Source organism: Phocoena sinus, chromosome 2, assembly GCF_008692025.1.
Source record: "Phocoena sinus isolate mPhoSin1 chromosome 2, mPhoSin1.pri, whole genome shotgun sequence".
Lineage (NCBI taxonomy): Eukaryota > Metazoa > Chordata > Mammalia > Artiodactyla > Phocoenidae > Phocoena > Phocoena sinus.
In genome coordinates, this window is record NC_045764.1 from 91,330,207 (window position 1) to 91,353,821 (window position 23,615).

Sequence of the window (23,615 nt, forward strand, 5' to 3'; positions counted from 1 at the left end):
GTAACCACAGGCTTGAAGTGATAGGCAACAGGAACTCTGATAAAGCAAGTCATTTGAAGGTTGTGGTATTTACTTTTTGTCTCCTAGTAATCTTGCAGACATGGGTCATGTGTGGCTTTATTTGTTCTCCTTGTTACTTGTATGCTTTGGAGGGGGGAGATTTGGGGAAGATTCAAATTCAGGTCATTGTCATCCTTCTCTATCTAAATTAGGATATTTTAGATAATTTTTTTTTTTTTACAGGAACCCTCACAGGGAAAATGTGAATAAGTTTTAGTTGCTGTGGAACATCAGTATAGATGAAAGTACTTTATACATGTCTTAAGTACTTATACAAGTATCATTATAATGATTTTTAAGAAGTTTGTTTAATCATAAAATCTACTGAAGCATTCTGGGTGAAGTATAGATTATTTTTTGCACGCATCACAACCTGTTCTCCATTAGTACAAAGTTTTAAAAACTATTATTTAAAAACTTTGAATATGTTTCAAAAATATCAATTTTGAAGGTTCAGTTTTGTTATGATTAAGTATTAAGGATTTTTTTTGGTTAACTAATCAAAATATTTTTTGATATATATCTATAACATTAAAGGCAATTAAGGTTGAAATAGAGGGAAACATTTATTATTTGAGTCATCTTTATCATTCTTCTTTGCTTTGTGATATGTTTTGAAATTAAGACATACTCATTTTTCATTTATCAGATGCATACTTCTACTGGAGGAGGATTTTGTGACTGTGGAGACACAGAAGCATGGAAAACTGGCCCTTTTTGTATAAGTCATGAACCTGGAAGAGCAGGTACCACAAAAGAGGTAAGAATATTGCTATTTTTTAAATTGCTATTTTAAGGTTGATGAAATTAAATAGAAATAAATGTTATGTGTATGGGTTAAGCCGAATTCCATTGATAATCCTGATTTTTATGTTCTAATATTTAAATGTAAGGAGTTTTATTTGACTCTAGAGAATTTAAGTGTTTGATAATTATATCCATATTTCTCTAAAGAAGGAATGAATTTACAATGAAAAGATGAACTTAGAATACTTTTTTGTTAAGCAATTTGATGAGTAAACAATATGTTAACCTAAAAGAGCAAATGGAAGTAGTTATTAATAGATGGGAGAATATAATGAATTAGAAAACAGTAGAATTGACACATAAATTCCATAATTGCTTTTCTTAAAGAAAAAAACGTCAGGAAACTGATTATCCACTATACGTCCTAATCAAGAAAAAATACTGCGAGCAAGCCCAGATGTAGACCATTAAAAAGGAATGGGAAAATAACCATAGAACTACAGATACAGGAGGATCGTAAAAGGCTCCTTTTATGACTCTGAACAAATACATTTGAAAATAGATTCTTCTTTTATCAGACAGTATTAAGTGCCATAATTTATTCAAAAACATAGAAAACTTGAATAGGCAGTAACCATTGAAGAAATTTAGAAAATTGTCACAAGAAAGTATTTCCTAAAAAATGCCATGCTCTAATAGTTTTACAGAGGAATCCTTTTCAAAACTTAAGGAATAAATAGTTTTTGTACTCTTTAAACTGTTCCTGATATCTATAGCATTGAATAACCTTAGGGTATATATTTTGATCTCTTAAGTACCATTTCCCACTAAAAGAAATCAGGGCTTTTTGTAAAACTGCCTGATTCCACATGTGAGTTAGGGAATAGATAGTTGGCTTGTGAGGATGGGTTTGTGTCAAAAGAACCTAAAACCCAGTTTGAAAAGGCTCCCACTGACCTGAGTTGGACAATTGGGGCATCAGAAAAACAATAATAAATAACCACTATGATTGACTGAATCATACTTGATATATAAAAATCCATGAGTTTCTAATAATGAAACTTACACAAGAACTAAATAGAATAAAACTTGTTTGTTGCCATGCAGTGGTTATTGTATCATTTCCTTACTCTAAAAACTGGTAATTGAAGGGAATGGACTAAACGTTTATTCTACCTTTTCAACAGGAATTGTATTTCATTGTAAGCAAGTATCTCCAGTTCATGAGGTAAAGCTCTTCTTTCTACAGGAATGCTAGCTAATAGAGAAGGAATAATAGAATTAGAAAAATCAACATTTTGCAAACCCTAAGGAAATATTTGATTTAGACAAAGCTCATTAATGGATGCTAAAACCCTTAAAACTTGAATTGATGAGGAACAGTGTGGGCATGGTTCTGAATTACCATCTCATAGATTACTTGCTAGTCATAAGAGAAAAAACAAAACTGTACAGTGAGGCGGGCAGGGGAGGGCATCATACTGTTGTCACCTGAAACCAGTCATCAGTATTAGCATCATTATGAATATTGGGTTGATATGGCATGATGAGCCTCCTCGTATGATGTAAAATACAGTACATAGTTTAACATCTGAAAATCAGTTAATGTAATACTATATAAATAGAATAGAAAACAAAGCCACATGATCATTTCTGTAGATGCAGCAAAAGCATTTGACTAAATCCAACACACTTTCATGATAAGAAGACAAACTTATAGGGACTTCCCTGGTGGCACAGTGGTTAAGAATCGCCTGCCAGTGCAGGGGACACGGGTTGGAGCCCTGGTCTGGGAAGATCCCACCTGCTGTGGAGCAGCTAAGTCTGTGTGCCACAACTACTGAGCCTGCGCTCTAGAGCCCGCGAGCCACAACTACTGAGCCCACGTACCATAACTACTGAAGCCTGCATGCCTAGAGCCCGTGCTCCACAACAAGAGAAGCCATCGCAATGAGAAGCCTGCGTACCGCAACGAAGAGGAGCCCCCGCTTGCCTCAACTAGGGAAAGCCCGCACACAGCAACAAAGACCCAAGGCAGCCAAAAATAAATGAATAAATAAATAAATAAATTTTTAAAAAGACGTAAACCTATAATAGAAGAGAACTTCCTTAACCTGATAGAGGGCATTTATGAAAAACTCACAACTATAATTATATTGTATACTTTCCCCCTAAGATCAGGAATAAGGCAGATTCTGCTTTTGCCACAGAGCATATCCATTCAATATTGTAGTGGAGGTTCTAGCTGGGGCAGTTAGGCAAGAAAAAGAAATAAAAAGCACCCAGATTGGAAAGGAAGAAGTAAAACTAGCTCTGTTTGCAGATGACATGATTTTTGTATATAGAAAATCCTAAGGAATCCACTAAAACATTATTAGAACTAATAAATTCAGCACAGTTGCAGGATATGAGATAATTATATAAAAATTACTTGTGTCTATGCATTAGTAATGAACAATACAAAAATGAAATTAAGAAAAAAGTACAAAATTTATTTAATTTGAGAAGATATATGCACCCTTAATGTTCATTGCAGCATTATTTACAATAGCCAAGATATGGAATCAACATGAGTGCCCATCAATAGCTGAATGGATAAAGAAGATGTGGTGTGTGTCTGTGTAAATATACACACATACACAAAATGGAATATTACTCAGCCATAAAAAAATGAAATATTGCCATTTGAGACAAAATGGATAGACCTAGAGGGTGTTATGCTAAGTGAAATAAATCAGACAAAGACAAATACTGTATGATTTCACTTATATGTGGAATCTAAAGAACAAAACAAATGAACAAACATAACAAAACAGAAACAGAGTCACAGATACAGAGAACAAGTGTTTGCTAGAGGGGATGGAGTTAGGGAGAGGAAAAAAATAGGTGAGGGAGGTAAGAGGTACAAACTTTCCGTTACAAAATAGGTTATGGGTATGAAGTGTACAGTATGGGGAGTATAGTCAATAATTATATAGTATCTTTGTATGGTGATAGATGGTGACTAGACTTACGGTGACCATTTTGAAACGGTGACCATTTATTATCAAATATATATCAGATCACTATGTCGTATACCAGGAACTAACATAGTGTTATAGGTCAACTATACTTCAAAAACAAACAAATAAATTCATAGAAAAAGAGATCAGATTTGTGGTATCAGAGGCAGGTGGTGGGAGGAGGGGGAATTGGATGAAGGTGGTCAAAAAAGTATAAACTTCCAGTAAGATAAATAAGTCCTGGGGTATAATGTATACCATGATTAAAATAATTAACACTGCTGTGTGTTATATGTGAAAGTTGTTAAGAGAGTAAACTCTGAGTTCTTACCACAAGGAAAAAATATTTTTTCTTTTATTTTGTATCTATATGACTTGATGGATGTTGACTAAACTTATTGTGGTAATCATTTCATGATGTATTTAAGTCATATCATTATCCTGTACACCTTCAACTTTTACAGTGCTATGTCAATTATATCTCAAAACTGGAAGAAAAAATATAAAAAGAAATAGATTCTAATGTTGTTTATGTAAAACAATAAATTCAAATGGACTCTTCTGATTGAGTTTGGATAAATTTTAATTAAAGAGGAACATTTTAGGACTGAGGCTTTGTCCAGTTATAAAGATTTGCACAGAAATCATGTAACAAATAATTGGGCATGGCATAAACTGTCTTGTTTTAACAAGACAATTTTTGGCAAACCTAAATATTTTCACAAGAATATATTTTTTTACTTGCATTAAAACATTTTTAGTATTTACTTTGTACTTATGGTCACTGACAGACTTTTGTTGAATATCCACTCCTTCAACATGTACAGTTTCTAAGGACAGAGTTACATTTTTCTAATTGTTCTCAGTGTCCCAGATTTAGGGAAGCAGATTTACAAGTATTTTACTTAAGTGCTGTTGTGTCACAGTTCTGGATTTAGTGCAGGCATATTTAGATGTGATCAGATCTTAACTTGTGCTAACATGTGCATGTCTTGATGCTTCAAATCAACTCAGTTATATATAAAAGTGACGGGAAGAAAAATAAATTGGGACCGGGGGCTTACCTCAGAATTTATCTGACCTAAGGAAGAGAAAAGTAGTCATTTTAAAGTGTCCATTGCATCCTTTTGTATCTAGGGGATGAGCATGCAGGGGCTGAAAGCTTCGTTACCTGGAAAGAATTTAGCAGTAGTAGATCTTTTATGTATTTAGAGACATCTGTGTGTATTTCTCTGGAAGCCCATGGGAGATTTTTTGTTTGTTTGTTTTTATGGAGGCTTTGTTACATAGCACGATTAGTTAAATCGTTGGCCATTGGCAATTGATTCAACCTCTAGCCCCTCTGGGGTTGGGGATGGGACTGATAGTTGGCTTGTGAGGATGGGTTTGTGTCAAAAGAACCTAAAACCCAGTTTGAAAAGGCTCCCACTGACCTGAGTTGGACAATTGGGGCATCAGAAAAACAATAATAAATAACCACTATGATTGACTGAATCATACTTGATATATAAAAATCCATGAGTTTCTAATAATGAAACTTACACAAGAACTAAATAGAATAAAACTTGTTTGTTGCCATGCAGTGGTTATTGTATCATTTCCTTACTCTAAAAACTGGTAATTGAAGGGAATGGACTAAACGTTTATTCTACCTTTTCAACAGGAATTGTATTTCATTGTAAGCAAGTATCTCCAGCTCATGAGGTAAAGCTCTTCTTTCTACAGGAATGCTAGCTAATAGAGAAGGAATAATAGAATTAGAAAAATCAACATTTTGCAAACCCTAAGGAAATATTTGATTTAGAAGATCCCACATGCCGCGGAGCGGCTGGGCCCGTGAGCCATGGCCGCCGAGCCTGCGCGTCTGGAGCCTGTGCTCCGCAACAGGAGAGGCCACAACAGTGAGAGGCCCGCGTACCACAAAAAAAAAAAAAAAAAAATTAAACACTTTTATGTTCCAAAGGACACTACCAAGAAAGTGAGAAGATAGTACACAGAATGAGAGAGAGATATTTGCAAGTCATATTATCCGATAAAAGGAACTGGTATGTTGAACTTACAAAGAACTCTTAAAACTTAAAAATAAAAAAGCAACCCAGTTTTTTTTTTTCTTTTTTTTTAGTGATGGCATTTTATTATTTTATTTTATTTCATTTCATTTCACTGTGTGACTTGCAGGATCTTAGTTCCCCAACCAGGGGTTGAACCTGTGCCCTCTACAGTTAAAGCGCGGAGTCCTAACTGGACAGCCGGGGAATTCTTCACAACCCAGTTTTTAAAATGGGCAAAGGATCTGAATATGAATTTCTTCAGAGAATGTACAAAATAACCAATAAGCACATGAAAAGATGCTCCACATCATAAGTCATTAGAGAAATGCAAACCAAAACCATAATGAAATACTTCTTAATACCCGCTAATGACTATAATCAAGAAGCAGGCAATAACAAGTGTTATTCGAACCCTCAGACACTGCTGGTGGAAATGTAAAATGGTGCACCCACTTTGGAAAGAGGCAGTTCTTCAACCTGTGAAATGTAGAGTTACTACATGCCCCAGCAATTCTACTCCTAGACAGACTCAAAATAATTGAAAACAGGTGTTCAAATAATTATATATAATGAAAGTTCATAGCATTATTCATAATAGTGTTATTATTATAATAAAACAGTGTTATACAATAATAGAATAGTATTATTATTCTTAATAAAAATTAGAAACAGTCCAAACGTTCATCAACTGATAAATGGATAAGCAAATGTGGTTAGGTTATACCCATTATGGTGGAATATTATTTGGTTATAAAGGGGAATAAAGTGCTGAAACATACTTCAATTTAGAGGAACTCTCTGAAAACATTATGCTAAGTGAAAGAAGCCAGTTACAAAAGACCACATATTACATGATCTCAGTTATATGAAATGTCCAGAATAGAACATCCATAGGGACAAAAACTAGATTAGTGATTTTTTAGGTCTATGAGGATGGAGACCTTGTGGGTGTGATCATTAAAGGTTTTTTGTATTTTTTTTTTTTTTTTGCGGTACGCTGGCCTCTCACTGTTGTGGTCTCTCCCGTTGCGGAGCACAGGCTCCGGACACGCCGGCTCAGCGGCCATGGCTCACGGGCCCAGCCGCTCCGTGGCATGTGGGATCTTCCCAGACCAAGGCACGAACCCGTGTCCCCTGCATTGGCAGGCGGACTCTCAACCACTGTGCCACCAGTGAAGCCCTTGTATGTTTTTTTGAGTTGATGAAAATGTTCTAAAACTGACTGTGGTAATAGCTGCACATAAAAACCATTGAATAGTATTTTTTAGTGAATTATATGGTATGTGAATTTATCTCAAGCTGCTAAGAAATTGAAGTACATAGTCTTACTAATGACATATTCTTGCTAAAAATGTTTTACCTGAACTTAATAAAGCCTTGAGATCTAACTTCTAGTTTATAGAAATACAGGGGAGAGATGAACAAGATAAAGAATACCGCAAGGAAGATAAATATATATAGGACATTTCAAGATAAATCTAGAATGTAGGACTTTTTATAGGAAAAATTGGCCTGACCTCAGTCATGAAGAACAAAAGTCAAGGGGTGGGCATGAGAGATTCATTTTGATGTAAATGACTTGAGGCATAACCAAATGTGATAGACATTTGGGGAATAATTAGGAAACTTGAATATGGTCAAGATATCAGATAATATTTAAAAGTTATTGTTAATGTTATTAGATTATAATAAGGATATTAAGATTATATAAGGAAATATCCATGTTAAATACATATTAAAGGGCTTCTCTGGTGGCGTAGTGGTTGAGAGTCCGCCTGCCGATGCAGGGGACACGGGTTCGTGCCCCGGTCCAGGAAGATCCCACATGCCGCGGAGTGGCTGGGCCCGTGAGCCATGGCCACTGAGCCTGCATGTCCGGAGCCTGTGCTCCGCAACGGGAGAGGCCACAACAGTGAGAGGCCCGCGTACCACAAAAAATCAATCAATCAATCAATCAATCAATATTAAAGTATTTAGGAGTAAAATATCATGATGACTCTTTTTTACCTTAAAATAAGCAACAAAAAAGGAAGCATATATGGAAAAAAGAGTTACTAAATTTAGGTAAAAGTTTTTATTATACTGGTTTCTCTGTATTTAAAAAAAAGATAAAAAATAAATAAAAATCACTCGATTACTTAAACACTACACAAATAACAAAAACATACAAATTGTTCCTGAACACAGAGGGCAGAAGAGGGAAATTTTCCAAATTTGTTATATAAAGCCAACATTATGTTGACTTCAGATCTGACATAATATGGAATTTATAAATCAGTTGTATTAATAATTGTTATGCTGAAAGCCTAAATAAAACTAACAGGTAAAATCAAGTTTGACAGAATAATACAGTCATGCCTACATTCCTAGAATGAACTGTTTTTGGAATTCATCTGTGAAACTGTTTATGCCTGGCACTTTTTGGGAAAGTAGCTCTTTGATAAGATTTTCAGTTTCTTCCAGAATTATTGGCCTCAAATCAAAAGCTGTTAATCATGCTTGATGATGAAGCACTAGTGTATTCCCATTATAGATAGAGACAGGATAAGGAAATTCACTATTGCTCTTATTATTTACCGCTATTCTGGAAGTCAGTCAAATAGACAAACAGAATGAACTAAAATACATAAATATTGGAGAGGAGGCAAAATAGTCATGATTTATACCTTGACAACCCAAGAAAATTAACTGAAAAAGAATTGGAAACTATAGTAGAGTTTAGTTAGGTTGTTAGTTATGGAACTTACATACTAAAAATCATAGTTTAATGTATTCAACAAAATTTTTTTTTCAGGCAAGTCACTTTATTTATTTACTTACATATACATGTATCTATTCTTTTTCAAATTCTTTTTGCACTTAGGTTGTTACAGAAAAAATATTTCTTGAATGCCCTTACAAGCAATAGCTTTTAGAAAATGTAGTGAAAGAAAAGATCCCATTTGCTATACCATCAAAAAAAATAAAATACCTAGGGAAAAAACCAAGAAGAAATCTGCCAGGTCTGTTTTAAGAAAACTTTCAAACTATACTCCTGTAGGAGTATGGGCATGTAAGAAAAACAAAAAATCAGAAGACACATTTCATTCTTGGATTGGAAGTTTCAGTATAACAAACGATAAAAGTTTTTCCAAAATTAGTCCATAAATTCATTATATTCCCAATCAGAATAACAGCCAAATTCTCTTTTGGAACTTGACAAAAGTAATCAGAAGTTCTTCTGGAAAAGATTATGAGAATTGCCAGGAAAAACTGAAGAGTTATGAGTGTGAATAGATCAAACATATTTTAAATGTATTAAAGAGCCATAGTAATCCAGACAATGTGACAGCTGGGACTAAAATTCAGATCTTTAGAATCTGGGCTCTAGCACATTTTTTTTTTTTTAACCTTGAATTTGGAAATAATTTCAAATTTGTAAAAAGTTGCAAAAATAGATTACAAAGAATATTCATATACTCTTTACCCATTCACCTATCATTAACATATACCTTATCGTTCAGAACTCTATTTTTATTTATTTATTTTTTAAAAAATATTTATTTATTTATTTTGGCTGCTCTGGGTCTTAGTTGCGGCATTTGGGATCTTTAGGTGCGGCATGCAGACTCTTAGTTGTGGCATGCGTTCAGGATCTAGTTCCCCAACCAGGAATCAAACCCGGGCCCCCTGCATTGGGAGTGCAGAGTCTTACCCACTGGACCGCGAGGAAGTCCCTCAGCCCTCTATTTTTAGATTGCCTCTTCTCTCTTACTCATTTATTTGTCCTGATTCCAAATGATTATTCCTTCATTTGACAAATAAAAAATTTGCTTGATTAAATATCACCAGATGTCCCTTTCTATTCATTCTCTTGTTTCTGGTTTCTTTCTTTTTTTTAAAAAAAATAAATTTATTTATTTATTTTTGGCTGCATTGCGTCCTCATTGCTGCACACAGGCTTTCTCTTGTTGGGGCGAGGAGGGGCTACTCTTCATTGTGGTGTGTGGGCTTCTCATTGGGGTGGCTTGTCTCTGTTGTAGAGCAAAGGCTAGAGGTGTGCAGGCTTCAGTAGTTGTGGCTCACAGGCTCTAGAGTGCAGGCTCAGTAGTTGTGGCGCACAGGCTTAGTTGCTCCATGGCATGTGGGATCTTCCCGGACCAGGGCTCGAACCTGTGTCCCCTGCATTGGCAGGCGAATTCTTAACCACTGTACCACCAGGGAAGTCCCTCTTGTTTCTGTTTTAAGAACCCTTTTCATTCTGATTATTTCCATTTCCTCCTCTGATATTTTTTTAAAGGGTATTGGAATATTTTAGCATATAGTCAGAGGGCTTTGTGGCTTGATTTTTATATCCTCTTCATTCCATAACTAACATTCTAGAAAATTGTTTTTGTACTGTTTTGTGTTAAGTAGCTGAAGAATCCTTGGGAGTTAAATTGCTCATTGAGTTTACAAAACTAGCCTCCCTCTTCCTACATCATGGGATTCCAGTCTGTTGGTGGTTTTCCTGAGTCATATGGCCTCAGTACACTGAATTTAGTCCTGAACTAACCTGATCTTCTTGGATTTCTTTGGATTTCTAATTAGATTCTAAAGGTAGTTGGTCATTCAGTCTTATTCTGAAGGTAAATCTGGATATTCTGCAATGACTCTAGATCTGATTCATGATCTAGATGTGAGAGAAGGACACTTATGGCTAGCATATAACTAATCAATTGCCACCCAACAGTCCTTTGTACTTCGCATTTGTTTCATCTCTGCTTTGGTGAATGTGAAATCCATACTCTGCCAGGCGTGTGGCATTGTGCCAACCATAATAGGGATTTACCAAATGTAATGAGACCTGGCTGATACTAATCAGCCCATCGTCCAGCATTTGGCAGTATCTCTTAAAGTGTATTTAAGAGAAGTTTCTTTCTAGTCCTGCAGTACATTTCTGGGTTAATTTTTAAGGTTTTTTAAAATCTATTTTGATTATCACCCTTTTGTTCCCTCTAATGGACCTTCTTATTTTCTAAACTATAAATGATTTATTTTAAAGTTTCTTCTGTACTTGGACTTCCCTGCTGGCACAGTGGTTAAGAATCTGCCTGCCAGTGCAGGGGACATGGGTTCTATCCCTGGTCCGGGAAGATCCCACATGTCCTGGAACAACTAAGCCTGTGCGCCACAACTACTGAGCCTGCGCTCTGGAGCCTGTGAGCCACAACTACTGAGCCCACGCTCCACAATTCCTGAAGCCCGTGTGCTTTAGGGCCCGTGCTCCACAACAAGAGAAGCCACCACAATGAGAAGCCCGCGTGCTGCAATGAAGAGTAGCCCCTGCTCGCCACAACTAGAGAAATCCCGCGTGCAGCAACGAAGACCCAACACAACCAAAAAATAAATTAAAAAAAAAAAAAGTTTCTTCTGTACTTACCAGACCTCTTCTGAAGAACTTAGCCTCTGATAGATACAGTATGGAAGTAATGAGTAGATTCTCTTAACTCTTTAATTCAGACTACTTTTCTGATGAATTGAAAGGAAATATTGAGCTAAAAAAGATAAGAAATAGGAACATAGTGGATTAATATTGCTCTTAGTACCTTTAGCACTCTATTTTCTCTCTCTCTAGCAAAAGCTTCTGAGCAAAATCTCCAGAGGAAAGGTGACATATTGAGGAGATGGTAGAAATTAAAATAATAAAGCATTGGGGAGTGAGAAAGAATAGGTGCAAAAGAATAAATGTGTAGGTTAATGTTTTGGTCACCACAGAATAAAATACAGTTCATTAGTACGGTCTATAGCAGGTAGGTTAAAATTGAATATTAAAAGCATTGTACTGAATTTTGAGTGGATTGTGTGTGTGTGTGTCTTAAAGAGCTACTATGTTTCTTTTCCTGCTTACTGCTTTGTTTAAACATCTTATTGGGCTGTAACTTGCATAATGTATTAAAGAATTCACCCATTTAAAGTATAACTTCAGTGCTTTTTTAACATGTACTTCATTCTTTTTTTTAATGACCAAATAATATTCCATTGTATGGATTACATACCATTTTATTTATCCATTCTTCAGTTTATGGAAATTTAGGTCATTTCCACTTTCTGGCTATTATGAGTAATGCTGCTACAAATATTTGTGTACAAGTTTTTGTGCAGATACATGTTTTCATACTTCTTGGGTAGATATCTAGGAGTAGAATTGCTGGGTCATATGGTAACTACACTTAACATTTTGAGCATCTCTCAGACGGTTTTCCAAATTGAACCATTTTACATTTCCACCAGCAGTGTATAGGGTTCAAATATCTCCACATCCTGGCCAATACTTATTGTTATCTCCCTTTTTGATTATAGACACCTTAGCAAGTATGAAGAGGTATCTCATTGTGGTTTTGATTTGCATTTCCATAATGGTTTATGACATAGAGCATTTAAATGTGTTTTTTTTAGCTAATTGGTTTGAACAAGCCTTTTATTAAGGAAGTGGTATTTTGTAATGAAATTAACATTTTTTTTCCCCCATGGGAGTCAAAAGCCCAGATTTTAGTCTTGCTTTTTATATCTGTTTAGAGGTTCTTTGACCTTGGATGGGACTTTTATCTTTTAAATGCCTTTAATTTTCTGCCTTAACAGAGTGGCTATAAGGATCAGTTGAAATAAATTAGTGAGAAAAGTTTTTGTCAGCTGGAGGGGATAACCACTCCCTATAACTCATTGTTCTCTGATGATATAATTATTCAGGCAGGGAAGAACATTCATAATGAAGAGCATCATAAAGGAGACCTCTGTGGTTTTGCCTTCTTGCCTTTCTGTCATCTGTAGCACCAACTTGGCCACAAGGAGTTAAGCTAAACCGATGTGAATAGCAGCCTCTTGAGTTGAAGTTAAATTCATTCCTGGAGGATGGTGTAAATGAACTCATTGAAATTATTGCTATAAATTAATAACATTATCTTTCTCATCCACTTACTTGTATACAACATTGGTAGTATGTTTTTCTATACTTTCTTGCAGAACTTACGCTGTCCGTTGAATGAAGAGGTAATTGCCCAAGCCAGGAAAATATTCCCTTCAGTGATAAAATACATTGTAGAAATGACTGTATGGGAAGAGGAAAAAGAACTGCCTCCTCAACTCCAGATAAGGTGGGGGATTTTTTTAAAGGGAGAAGTTTTCATGATGGTTATTTATATTGCAAAATGGGTGTTTGAAAAATGTCTTTGTTGTTATTTACTGCTTTAACTTAACTATCATTATGAAGATTTTATAGAGAATTACCTCATTGAAATACTTCCAAAATGCCCATTTATATGAGATGGTCTCTTAAGACACTATACAGAAGTTAAGCCAAAGGAAGAGCCTAATCAGGAGCTTCAGATTTTTAAGAAAACACATTTTGGGGGTCTTGTTCTAAATGATTTACAAGGTCCTAGCAGCCATTCATCCCAGTAGGGAGTAAATTGCCCAGTGTGATACTGGCCTGGGCCAACTTCCAGGTTCTCTGAGAGGTTTGTGAACAAAGGTGGGGACTTCGGAATACTGTGTCTCCCTTTAGTCCAAGTCTTTAGCTATTTTCTTGATCAGAAGTTTTGATGGGGGCCACATTCACAGAAAAATAGACGAGATGAAAAGGCAGAGGGCTATGTACCAGATGAAGGAACAAGATAAAACCCCAGAAAAACCACTAAATGAAGTGGAGATAGGCAACCTTCCAGAAAAAGAATTAAGAATAATGATAGTGAAGGTGATCCAAGACCTTGGAAAAAGAATGGAGGCAAAGATCGAGAAGATGCAAGAAATGTTTAATGAAGACATAGAAGAATTAAAGAACAAATAAAAAGAAATGAACAATACAATAACTGAAATGAAAACTACACTAGAAGGAATCAATAACAGAATAACTGAGGCAGAAGAACGGATAAGTGACCTGGAAGACAGAATGATGGAATTCACTGCTGTGGAACAGAATAAAGAAAAAAGAATGAAAAGAAATGAAGACAACCTAAGAGACCTCTGGGACAACATTAAACGCAACAACATTTGCATTATAGGGGTCGCAGAATGAGAAGAGATAGAGAAAGGACCCGAGAAAATATTTGAAGAGATTATAGTCGAAAACTTCCCTAACATGGGAAACGAAAGAGCCACCCAAATCCAGGAAAGGCAGAGAGTCCCATACAGGATAAACCCAAGGAGAAACACACTGAGATACATAGTAATCAAATTGGCAAAAATTAAAGACAAAGAAAAATTATTGGAAGCAGCAAGGGAAAAACAACAAATAACATACAAGGGAATTCCTATAACGTTAACAGCTGATTTCTCAGGAGAAACTCTACAAGCCAGAAGGGACTGGCATGATATACTTAAAGTGATGAAAGGGAAGAACCTACAACCAAGATTACTCTACCCTGCAAGGATCTCATTCAGATTCGATGGAGAAATCAAAAGCTTTACAGACAAGCAAAAGCTAAGAGAATTCAGCACCACCAAACCAGCTCTACAACAAATGCTAAAGGAAATTCTCTAAGTGGGAAACACAAGAGAAGAAAAGGACCTACAAAAACAAACCCAAAACAATTAAGAAAATGGTCACAGGAACATGCATGTCAATAATTACCTTAATTGTGAATGGATTAAATACTACAACCAAAAGACACAGGCTCGCTGAATGGATACAAAAACAAGACCCATACATATGCTGTCTACAAGAACCCACTTCAGACCTAGGGACACATACAGACTGAAAGTGAGGGGATGGAAAAAGATATTCCATGCAAATGGAAATCAAAAGAAAGCTGGAGTAGCAATACTCATATCAGATAAAATAGACTTAAAGAATGTTACAAGAGACAAGGAAGGCCACTACATAATGATCAAGGGATCGATCCAAGAAGAAGATATAACAATTATAAATATATATGCATCCAACATAGGAGCACCTCAATACATAAGGCAACTGCTAACAGCTCTAAAAGAGGAAATCGACAGTAACACAATAGTAGTGGGGGACTTTAACACCTCATTAACACCAATGGACAGACCATTCAAACAGAAAATTAATAAGGAAACCCAAGCTTTAAATGACGCAATAGACCAGATAGATCTAATTGATATTTATAGGACATTCCATCCAAAAACAGAAGATTACACTTTCTTCTCAAGTGTGCATGGAACATTCTCCAGGATAGGTCACATCTTGGGTCACAAATCAAGCCTAAATAAATTTAAGAAAATTGAAATCATATCAAGCATCTTTTCTGACCACAACGGTATGAGATTAGAAATCAGTTACAGGGGAAAAAAATGTAAAAAGCACAAACACATGGAGGCTAAACACTTCGTTACTAAATAACCAAGAGATCACCGAGGAAATTAAAGAGGAAATCAAAAAATACCTAGAGACAAGTGACAATGAAAACACGATGATCCAAAACCTATGGGAGGCAGCAAAAGCAGTTCTAAGAGGGAAGTTTATAGCTATACAAGCCTACCTCAAAAACAAGTAACAATCTAACATTACACCTAAAGGAGCTAGAGAAAGAAGAACAAACCAAACCCAAAGTTAGCAGAAGGAAAGAAATCATAAAGATCAGAGCCGAAATAAATGAAATAGAAACAAAGAAAACAGTAGCAAAGATCAGTAGAACTAAAAGCTGGTTCTTTGAGAAGATAAACAAAATTGATAAACCATTAGCCAGACTCATCAAGAAAAAGAGGGAGAGGACTCAAATAAATAAAATTAGAAATGACAAAGGAGAAATCACAACTAACATGGCAGAAATACAAAGGATTATAAGAGATTACGACAAACAACTATGCCAATAAAATAGACAACCTAGAAGAAATGGACAAATTCTTAGAAAGGTATAACCTTCCAAGACTGAACCAGGAAGAAATAGAAAATATGAACAGACCAATCACAAGTAATGAAGTTGAAACTGTGATTAAAAATCTTCAAACAAACATCCAGGACCAGATGGTTTCACATGTGAATTTTGTCAAACATTTAGAGAAGAGCTAACCCCCATCCTTCTCAAACTCTTCCAAAAAATTGCAGAGGAAGGAAAGCTCCAAAACTCATTCTATGAGGCCACCGTCATCCTGATACCAAAACCAGACAAAGATAGTACAAAAAAAAGAAAATTACAGACCAATATCACTGATGAATATAGATGCAAAAATCCTCACAAAATACTAGCAAACAGAATCCAACAACACGTTAAAAGTATCATACACCATGATCAAGTGGGATTTATCCTAGGGATGCAAGAATTCTTCAGTATATGCAAATCAATCAATGTGATACAGCATATTAGCAAATTGAAGAATAAAAACCATATGATCGTCTCAATAGATGCAGAAAAAGCTTTTGACAAAATTCAACACCCATTTATGATAAATACTTTCCAGAAAGTGGGCATAGAGAGAACTACCTCAACATAATAAAGGCCATATATGACAAACCCACAGCAAACATCATTCTCAATGGTGAAAAACTGAAAGCATTTCCTCTAAGATGAGGAATGAGACAAGGATGTCCACCCTCACCACTGTTATTCAACATAATTTTGGAAGTCCTAGCCAAGGCAATCAGAGAAGAAAAAGAAATAAAAGAAATACAAATTGGAAAAGAAGACATAAAACTGTCACTGTTTGCAGATGACATGATAGTATACATTGAGAATCCTAAAGATGCCACCAGAAAACTATTAGAGCTAATTAATGTATTTGGTAAAGTTGCAGGATACAACATTAATGCACAGAAATCTCTTGCATTCGTATACACATCATCCTATACAATGATTTTTCATCATTCCTTCAGATGATGAAAAATCTGAAAGAGAAATTAAGAAACACTCCCATTTACCATTGCAACAAAAAGAATAAAATACCTAGGAATAAACTGACCTAGGGAGACAAAAGACCTGTATGCAGAAATCTATAAGGCACTGTTGAAAGAAATTAAAGATGATACCAACAGATGGAGAGATATTCCATGTTCTTGGATTGGAAGAATCAATACTGTGAAAATGACTATACTACCCAAAGCAATCTACAGATTCAATGCAATCCCTATCAAATTACCAATGGCATTTTTTACAGAACTGAACAAAAAACCTTAAATTTTGTGTGGAGATGCAGAAGACCCCAAATAGGCAAAGCAGTCTTGAGGGAAAAAAGCAGAGCTGGGGGAATCAGACTCCCTGACTTCAGACTAGACTACAAAGCTACAGTAATCAAGACAATATGGTATTGGCACAAAAACAGAAACATAGATCAATGGAACAGGATAGAAAGCCCAGAGATAACCCCATGCACCTATTGTCAACTAATCTATGACAAAGGAGGCAAGGATATACAATGGAGAAAAGAGAGTCTCTTCAATAAGTTGTACTGGGGAAACTGGACAGCTACATGTAAAAGAATGAAATTAGAACACTCCCTAACACCATATACAAAATTAAAATCAAAATGGATTAGAGACCTAAATGTAAGACTGGACACTATAAAACTCTTAGAGGAAAACATAGGAAGAACACTCTTTGGCATAAATCACAGCGAGATCTTTTTTGATCCACCTCCTAGAGTAATGGAAATAAAAACAAAAATAAACAAATGGGACCTAATGAAACTTAAAACTTTTGCAAAGCAACGGAAACTACACACAAGTCGAAAAGACAACCCTCAGAATGGGAAAACATACTCGTAGACGAATCAACAGACAAAGGATTAATCTCCAACATATATAAACAGCTCATGCAGCTCAATATTAAAAAAACAACCCAATCAAAAAATGGGCAGAAGACCTAAATAGACATTTCTCCAAAGAGGACATACAGGTGGCTAAGAAGCACATGAAAAGCTGCTCAACATCACTAATCATTAGAGAAATGCAAATCAAAACTACAATGAGGTATCACCTGACACCAGTCAGAATGGGCATCATCAGAAAATCTACAAACAACAAATGCTGGAGAGGGTGTGGAGAAAAGGGGGCCCTCTTGCACTGTTGGTGGGAATGTAAATTGATACAGCCACTATGGAGAACAGTATGGAGGTTCATTAAAAAACTGAAAATAGAATTACCATATGACCCAGCAATCCCACTACTGGGCATATACCCAGAGAAAACCATAATTCAAAAAGACACATGCGCCCCAATGTTCATTGCTGCACTATTTCCAGTAGCCAGGTTATGGAAGCAACCTAAATGCCCATCGACAGACGAATGGATAAAGAAGATGTATGCAATGGAATATTACTCAGCCATAAAAAGGAACGAAATTGAGTCATTTGTGGAGACGTGGGTGAATCAAGAGACTGTCATAGAGAGTGAAGTAAGTCAGAAAGAGAAAAACAAATATGGTATATTAACACATATCTGTGGAACCTAGAAAAATGATAGAGATGAACCGGTTTGCAGGGCAAAAATAGAGAGACAGATGTAGAGAACAAATGTATGGACACCAAGGGGGGAAAGCAGCTGGGAGTGGGGGGATGGTGTGATGAATTGGGAGATTGGGATTGACATGTATTCACTGATGTGTATAAAATGGATGACTAATAAGAGCTTGCTGTATAAAAAAATAAAATTAAATTTAAAAAAAAAAGAAAAGAAAAAGAAGAAAAAGAAAAGAAAATATTTTGATGGGGGTTCCCTGGTGGTGCAGTGGTTAACAATCCACCTGCCAATGCAGGGGACACGGATGTGAGCCCTGGTCCAGGAAGATCCCACATGCCGTGGAGCAACTAAGCCCATGTGCCACAACTACTGAGCCTGCACTTTATTTTTTATTTTTTTTATTTTTTGGTATGCTGGCCTCTCACTGTTGTGGCCTCTGCCGTTGTGGAGCACAGGCTCCGGACGCGCAGGCTCAGTGGCCATGGCTTAGGGGCCAGCCGCTCTGCGGCACGTGGGATCTTCCCGGACCGGGGCATGAACCCGTGTCCCCTGCATTGGCAGGTGGACTCTCAACCACTGCACCACCAGGGAAGCCCTGAGCCTGCACTTGAGATCCCATGTTCCACAACTACTGAAGCCCATGCGCCTAGAGCCCATGCACTGGAACAAGAGAAGCCAACGCAACGAGAAGCCTGCACATTGCACCAAAGACCCAACGCAGCCAAAAATACATAAATTAATTAATTTTTAAAAATTTAAAATATTTGATGGTAGGAATAAGGAGATAGCCCTTTGTCCTGTGCTTTGGGATCTAGATTTATTTCAGGTGTAGGGATTTAACAGTTTTTTGTGGTTTTTTTTTGTTACGCGGGCCTCTCACTGTTGTGGCCTCTCACGTTGCGGAGCACAGGCTCCGGACGCGCAGGCTCAGCGGCCATGGCTCACGGGCCCAGCTGCTCCGCGGCATGTGGGATCTTTCCAGACCGGGGCACGAACCCGTGTCCCCTGCATCGGCAGGCGGACTCTCAACCACTTCGCCACCAGGGAAGCCCCAACAGTTGTTTTTTTAAAAGTTTATTTATTATTTATTTTTGTCTGCATTGGGTCTTCATTGCCGCCCGCGGGCTTTCTCCAGTTGCGGTGAGCAGGGGCTGCTCTTCGTTGAGGTGCACGGGGGCTGCTCTTCATTGTGGTGCGTGGACTTCTCATTGCAGTGGCTTGTCTTTGTTGCGGAGCACAGACTCTAGATGCATGGGCTTCAGTAGTTGTGGCTTGCGGGCTCTGTAGTTGTGGCTCATGGGTTCTAGAGCGCAGCCTCAGTAGTTGTGGCACACGGGCTTAGTTTCTCTGCGGCATGTGGGATCTTCCCGGACCAGGGCTCGAACCCATATCCCCTGCATTGGCAGGCAGATTCTTAACCACTGCGCCACAAGGGAATTCCCTTAACAGTTTTTTTTTAGCTAAAACCCAGCAATTTCTAACAACCATAAGTCTTTTAGTGACAGTAATATTTGCTCTTAATTTACAAATGCAAAAGAGAATTCTAGACCTGATATGAAATACAGTTTGGGGCTTGTAAGAGTTTTTCTACCTGAGTAATATTAGGAGTTTCACAAACCTAAGTACAGTTTTTTTAGTTTATTGGGTGTATTTGTATTATTCTATGAGAGAGAATTAAGAGTTTCAATTTTTAAAAACATTAAATGTATTGTTTTGACTTTTGCTGGGCCATAAACTGTTTATAAAAATAACGATCATCAGAGATTGTGTCCACAAAGGTTTTAATTTCAGATATTTTGATAGCATCAGTTAAATGCTTTAAGAAACTTTGTGTTGGTAAACATAATACTAGCAATATGCCTGTCTAAAAAGGGTGGGTTGCTTGAGTGTGGTCATGTATGTAGACCGCACTGGACTTCAAATTCACAGATCTGAGTTCTAATTCTCACGGCTTATTGGCTTTGGGACCATAGAGAAGTCTTTTTGAGCCTCTATTTCCTAAGGTATAAGAGGCCTGAGAAAAGCTGCCTCTTAGAGTTATGAGGATCAATTGAGTATTTAGTGAAAGATTATTATAAACTGTTTAAAACTGATAATAACTTCTGACATTTGTGTAGCCCATGACAGCCATTTTCACATATTTTATAAGATCCTCACACCACTCTCAAATGTAGATATTATACTCTTCTTCGAGGTGGAAAAGCTACTGTCATCTCAGCAAGATTAAATGCTTAAGTGATTTGTCTGAGGCCTCTCAGTCAAATGGTAGTTCTGGCACTTTAAATCTATATACCTTTTTTAAAAAAACTTAAATGTGCTATAAAACCAGTATCACTTAAAATAAATAGAAGGTAAAAACAAAAATAAGTTAAATAAAAACTAAATGTTAATAAAATCTGTCTGTCGTTGCCTGCTTGAAAGTTCTGAGCCTGAGGCCTGTCTCCTTTTGTCGAAGTGGGAGATTAGCAAGATTTAAGAATGGTGTTAAAGACATACTGCCACTTACTGAGAATAATATTTTAATTCTGAAAGTTAGAAAAATTGGGGGACAAACATCGAAAAGGTAATACTTTTGTCAGGGTTTTTAAATTTTATGGCACTGTACCACTTAAAATCACCTCCTATACTAGTATTACAGAGGTACTTTCCCATACGTAGGAAACTACATGGTGCTGCTTCATCACATGGCATATATTATTTTAGCCTGTATTTCGTGTTTTCCTTTGTTTATTTGTTGCAGTGTCTGAATATATATCTTTTTTTTTAAAACAGAGAGAAAAATGATAGCTACTACTGTGTCCTTTTCAATGATGAACACCATTCATATGACCATGTCATATACAGTCTACAAAGAGCTCTTGACTGTGAGCTCGCAGAGGCGCAGTTGCACACCACTGCCATAGACAAAGAGGTTCGTGAGTGTCATTTGAATTATTATGCTGTCTTCATCAGCTTCCTGGAAATTGGGTGTTGACTGGCCCTTGCCAAGTGCCTTAGTATTGTGTTAGGTACAACCATCCTCTTCATTTATCCTTTATAGCCTAAGTAAATTGGTTGAAACTTGATTTTTCTGTGTGTGTTTAACAGTTTAAGATGACTAATTTTCCTCTTTTGTTCTAAATAATTAGAAAGTTACTGAATATACTTGGCAAAGAGTAGTTAAGAATGTCAGCTCAGGCTTCCCTGGTGGCGCAGTGGTTGAGAGTCCGCCTCCCAATGCAGGGGACGCAGGTTCGTGCCCCAGTCCGGGAAGATCCCACATACCGCGAAGCGGCTGGGCCTGTGAGCCATGGCCTCTGAGCCTGTGCATCCGGAGCCTGTGCTCCGCAATGGGAGGGGCCACAACAGTGAGAGGCCCGTGTACCGCCAAAAAAAAAAAAAAAAAAAAAAAGAATGTCAGCTCAACCTCAGTCTGTTTCTATAATTATTGAATGAATGAATAAATGCATGAATTATGAGAAGTTGGTTAGTTTACATCATCTATTAAAACTATTTTTAGAATAATATTGATAGCATGGCTCAGCTTTTATTTAACACCCATCCAAGCAAAATGTGTTCTTCAGATATGCAGAAGGAACATTAACCTAATCTCTACCCGCAAGAGGAGGGTAAGATGGTAGAAGAAACATCATGGCACTAGTAATTAGCATTGTGATTCTAGGACTTGAGGAATCAATATCCTGGCCATACCTCTAACCCACTAGTGGACCACAAGTGTGTTATGGAACACATGATGAAGAATTTTAAGTTTACTCATGAAAACTATCTAAGACATATAATGGGAGTTTAGTAAACCTAACTTATTATTATCTGATAGAAATAGAATATACTACAATAAGTAAATAATTGACATTCTTGCCAAGCAGGAAATCTAGAATCCTAAAGTATAGAAACTGTCCACTAGTGGTATTGAAAGTTCTGAAGCTACATAAAGCTGCTAAACATTTATGTTTATCTTCTAGGTATTGTCAATCTTAGGACTTTTAGGCAGTCAACAAATGATTGATAATTAAGAGCTTATTGGGTCTTTGGGCTTTATATTACTTATTGATTGGGATTGTCAATCTACTACCTAATTCTCATGTTTGTCTATAATTAGGGCCGTCGGGCTGTTAAAGCAGGTGCTTTTGCTGCTTGCCAGGAAGCAAAGGAAGATATAAAGGTAATTTTCTGAATTAGAGTCAAAAAGAGAATTTTAAGAGGAATGCACATTACAAGAGCCCAAGTAAAACAATTATATTGTTGAAGTGGTTTGACATCCTAAGTAAAGATAAGATTGGAGCATTTAGACCCAGAGATTTGGAACTGCAAGAGTTATATGATTTCTTTTTTTGAAGAGTAGATTACTTAGTTAAAACAAAAAATTTAAAACTAGTTTGTTTTTAATATTCCTTTCATTTCTAGAGTCATTCAGAAAATGTCTCTCAACATCCACTTCATGTAGAAGTATTACACTCTGAGGTTATGGCTCATCAGAAATTTGCTTTGCGTCTGGGGTCCTGGATGAATAAAATTATGAGCTATTCAAGTAAGCATATAGCCTATTTTTCTTATTTTTCATAAACTATTATCTTTTTAAATAGCCACAAATTTTAAAATGTCATTGAGTATAAAATAAAATGGTTTTTGTTTTTTTTTATACATTTTGTTTATTTTCAGGATTGCATTTCAGATGCTGTGAATAATGTTTCATTGGCTCTTGATTCTTTGATATTGACAGAATAATTCTTGATATCAAGTGTAGGATAATTACCGTTAGTTTTTTCATATGTTATTATAGGAAATGTACTTTTGGGAGAAAATACTTTAAGAATAAAAATTATATGACTTTTTTTGTTTGTAGGTGACTTCAGACAGATCTTTTGCCAAGCATGCCTTAGAGAAGAACCTGGCTCTGAGAATCCCTGTCTCATAAGCAGGTTAATGCTTTGGGATGCAAAGCTTTATAAAGGTAGGTAGATCTTTACTTGTGCTTCTTGCCATGAAGCAGAGGAATATTATGACCTTAAAGTGGAGTTTAATCTCTTTTGTTTATTAAATCAGTGAACTTGATAAGATATTATACTTTGAAGGTGAGGTTAACCAATCAATATGTATTCTGTATTAAAACCCCAGGATATTGCCTTTTAATTATAGTGCCTTTTCATTTACTCAGAACCAGTAAAAAGAGTATGTATGCATTCATGCAGTAGTGCCATTATAAAAACTATGTTAATTTTCATTTTTAAAATTTAAATGAAGAACCAAAAGTAAAAGGTGAGAGAAAGGTTAAAGGGGATGGAGAAGGGAAAGTACAGAGTAAGAGTAGTCTTTAGTGAAACAGAATGAAAAGGAATGGAGAAAGGTGGGAGAAGTAGGATGAAGTAAGGTACAGGAGTGAGA

At 36.4% G+C, this 23,615-nt stretch overlaps 1 protein-coding gene across 5 annotated transcripts in view; it reads left to right on the forward strand.

The window, feature by feature from the left end:
* UBR1 (ubiquitin protein ligase E3 component n-recognin 1) overlaps positions 1 to 23,615 on the forward strand; it is a 184,606-nt gene that overhangs the window by 69,412 nt on the left and 91,579 nt on the right. For all 5 annotated transcript variants that reach the window (XM_032622213.1, XM_032622215.1, XM_032622214.1 and 2 more), the window contains 6 exons: positions 710 to 820; positions 12,842 to 12,972; positions 21,006 to 21,144; positions 22,333 to 22,395; positions 22,638 to 22,761; positions 23,077 to 23,184. In XM_032622213.1, the coding sequence (XP_032478104.1) occupies positions 710 to 820; positions 12,842 to 12,972; positions 21,006 to 21,144; positions 22,333 to 22,395; positions 22,638 to 22,761; positions 23,077 to 23,184 (676 nt within the window). The remainder of the gene's footprint in view (positions 1 to 709; positions 821 to 12,841; positions 12,973 to 21,005; positions 21,145 to 22,332; positions 22,396 to 22,637; positions 22,762 to 23,076; positions 23,185 to 23,615) is intronic.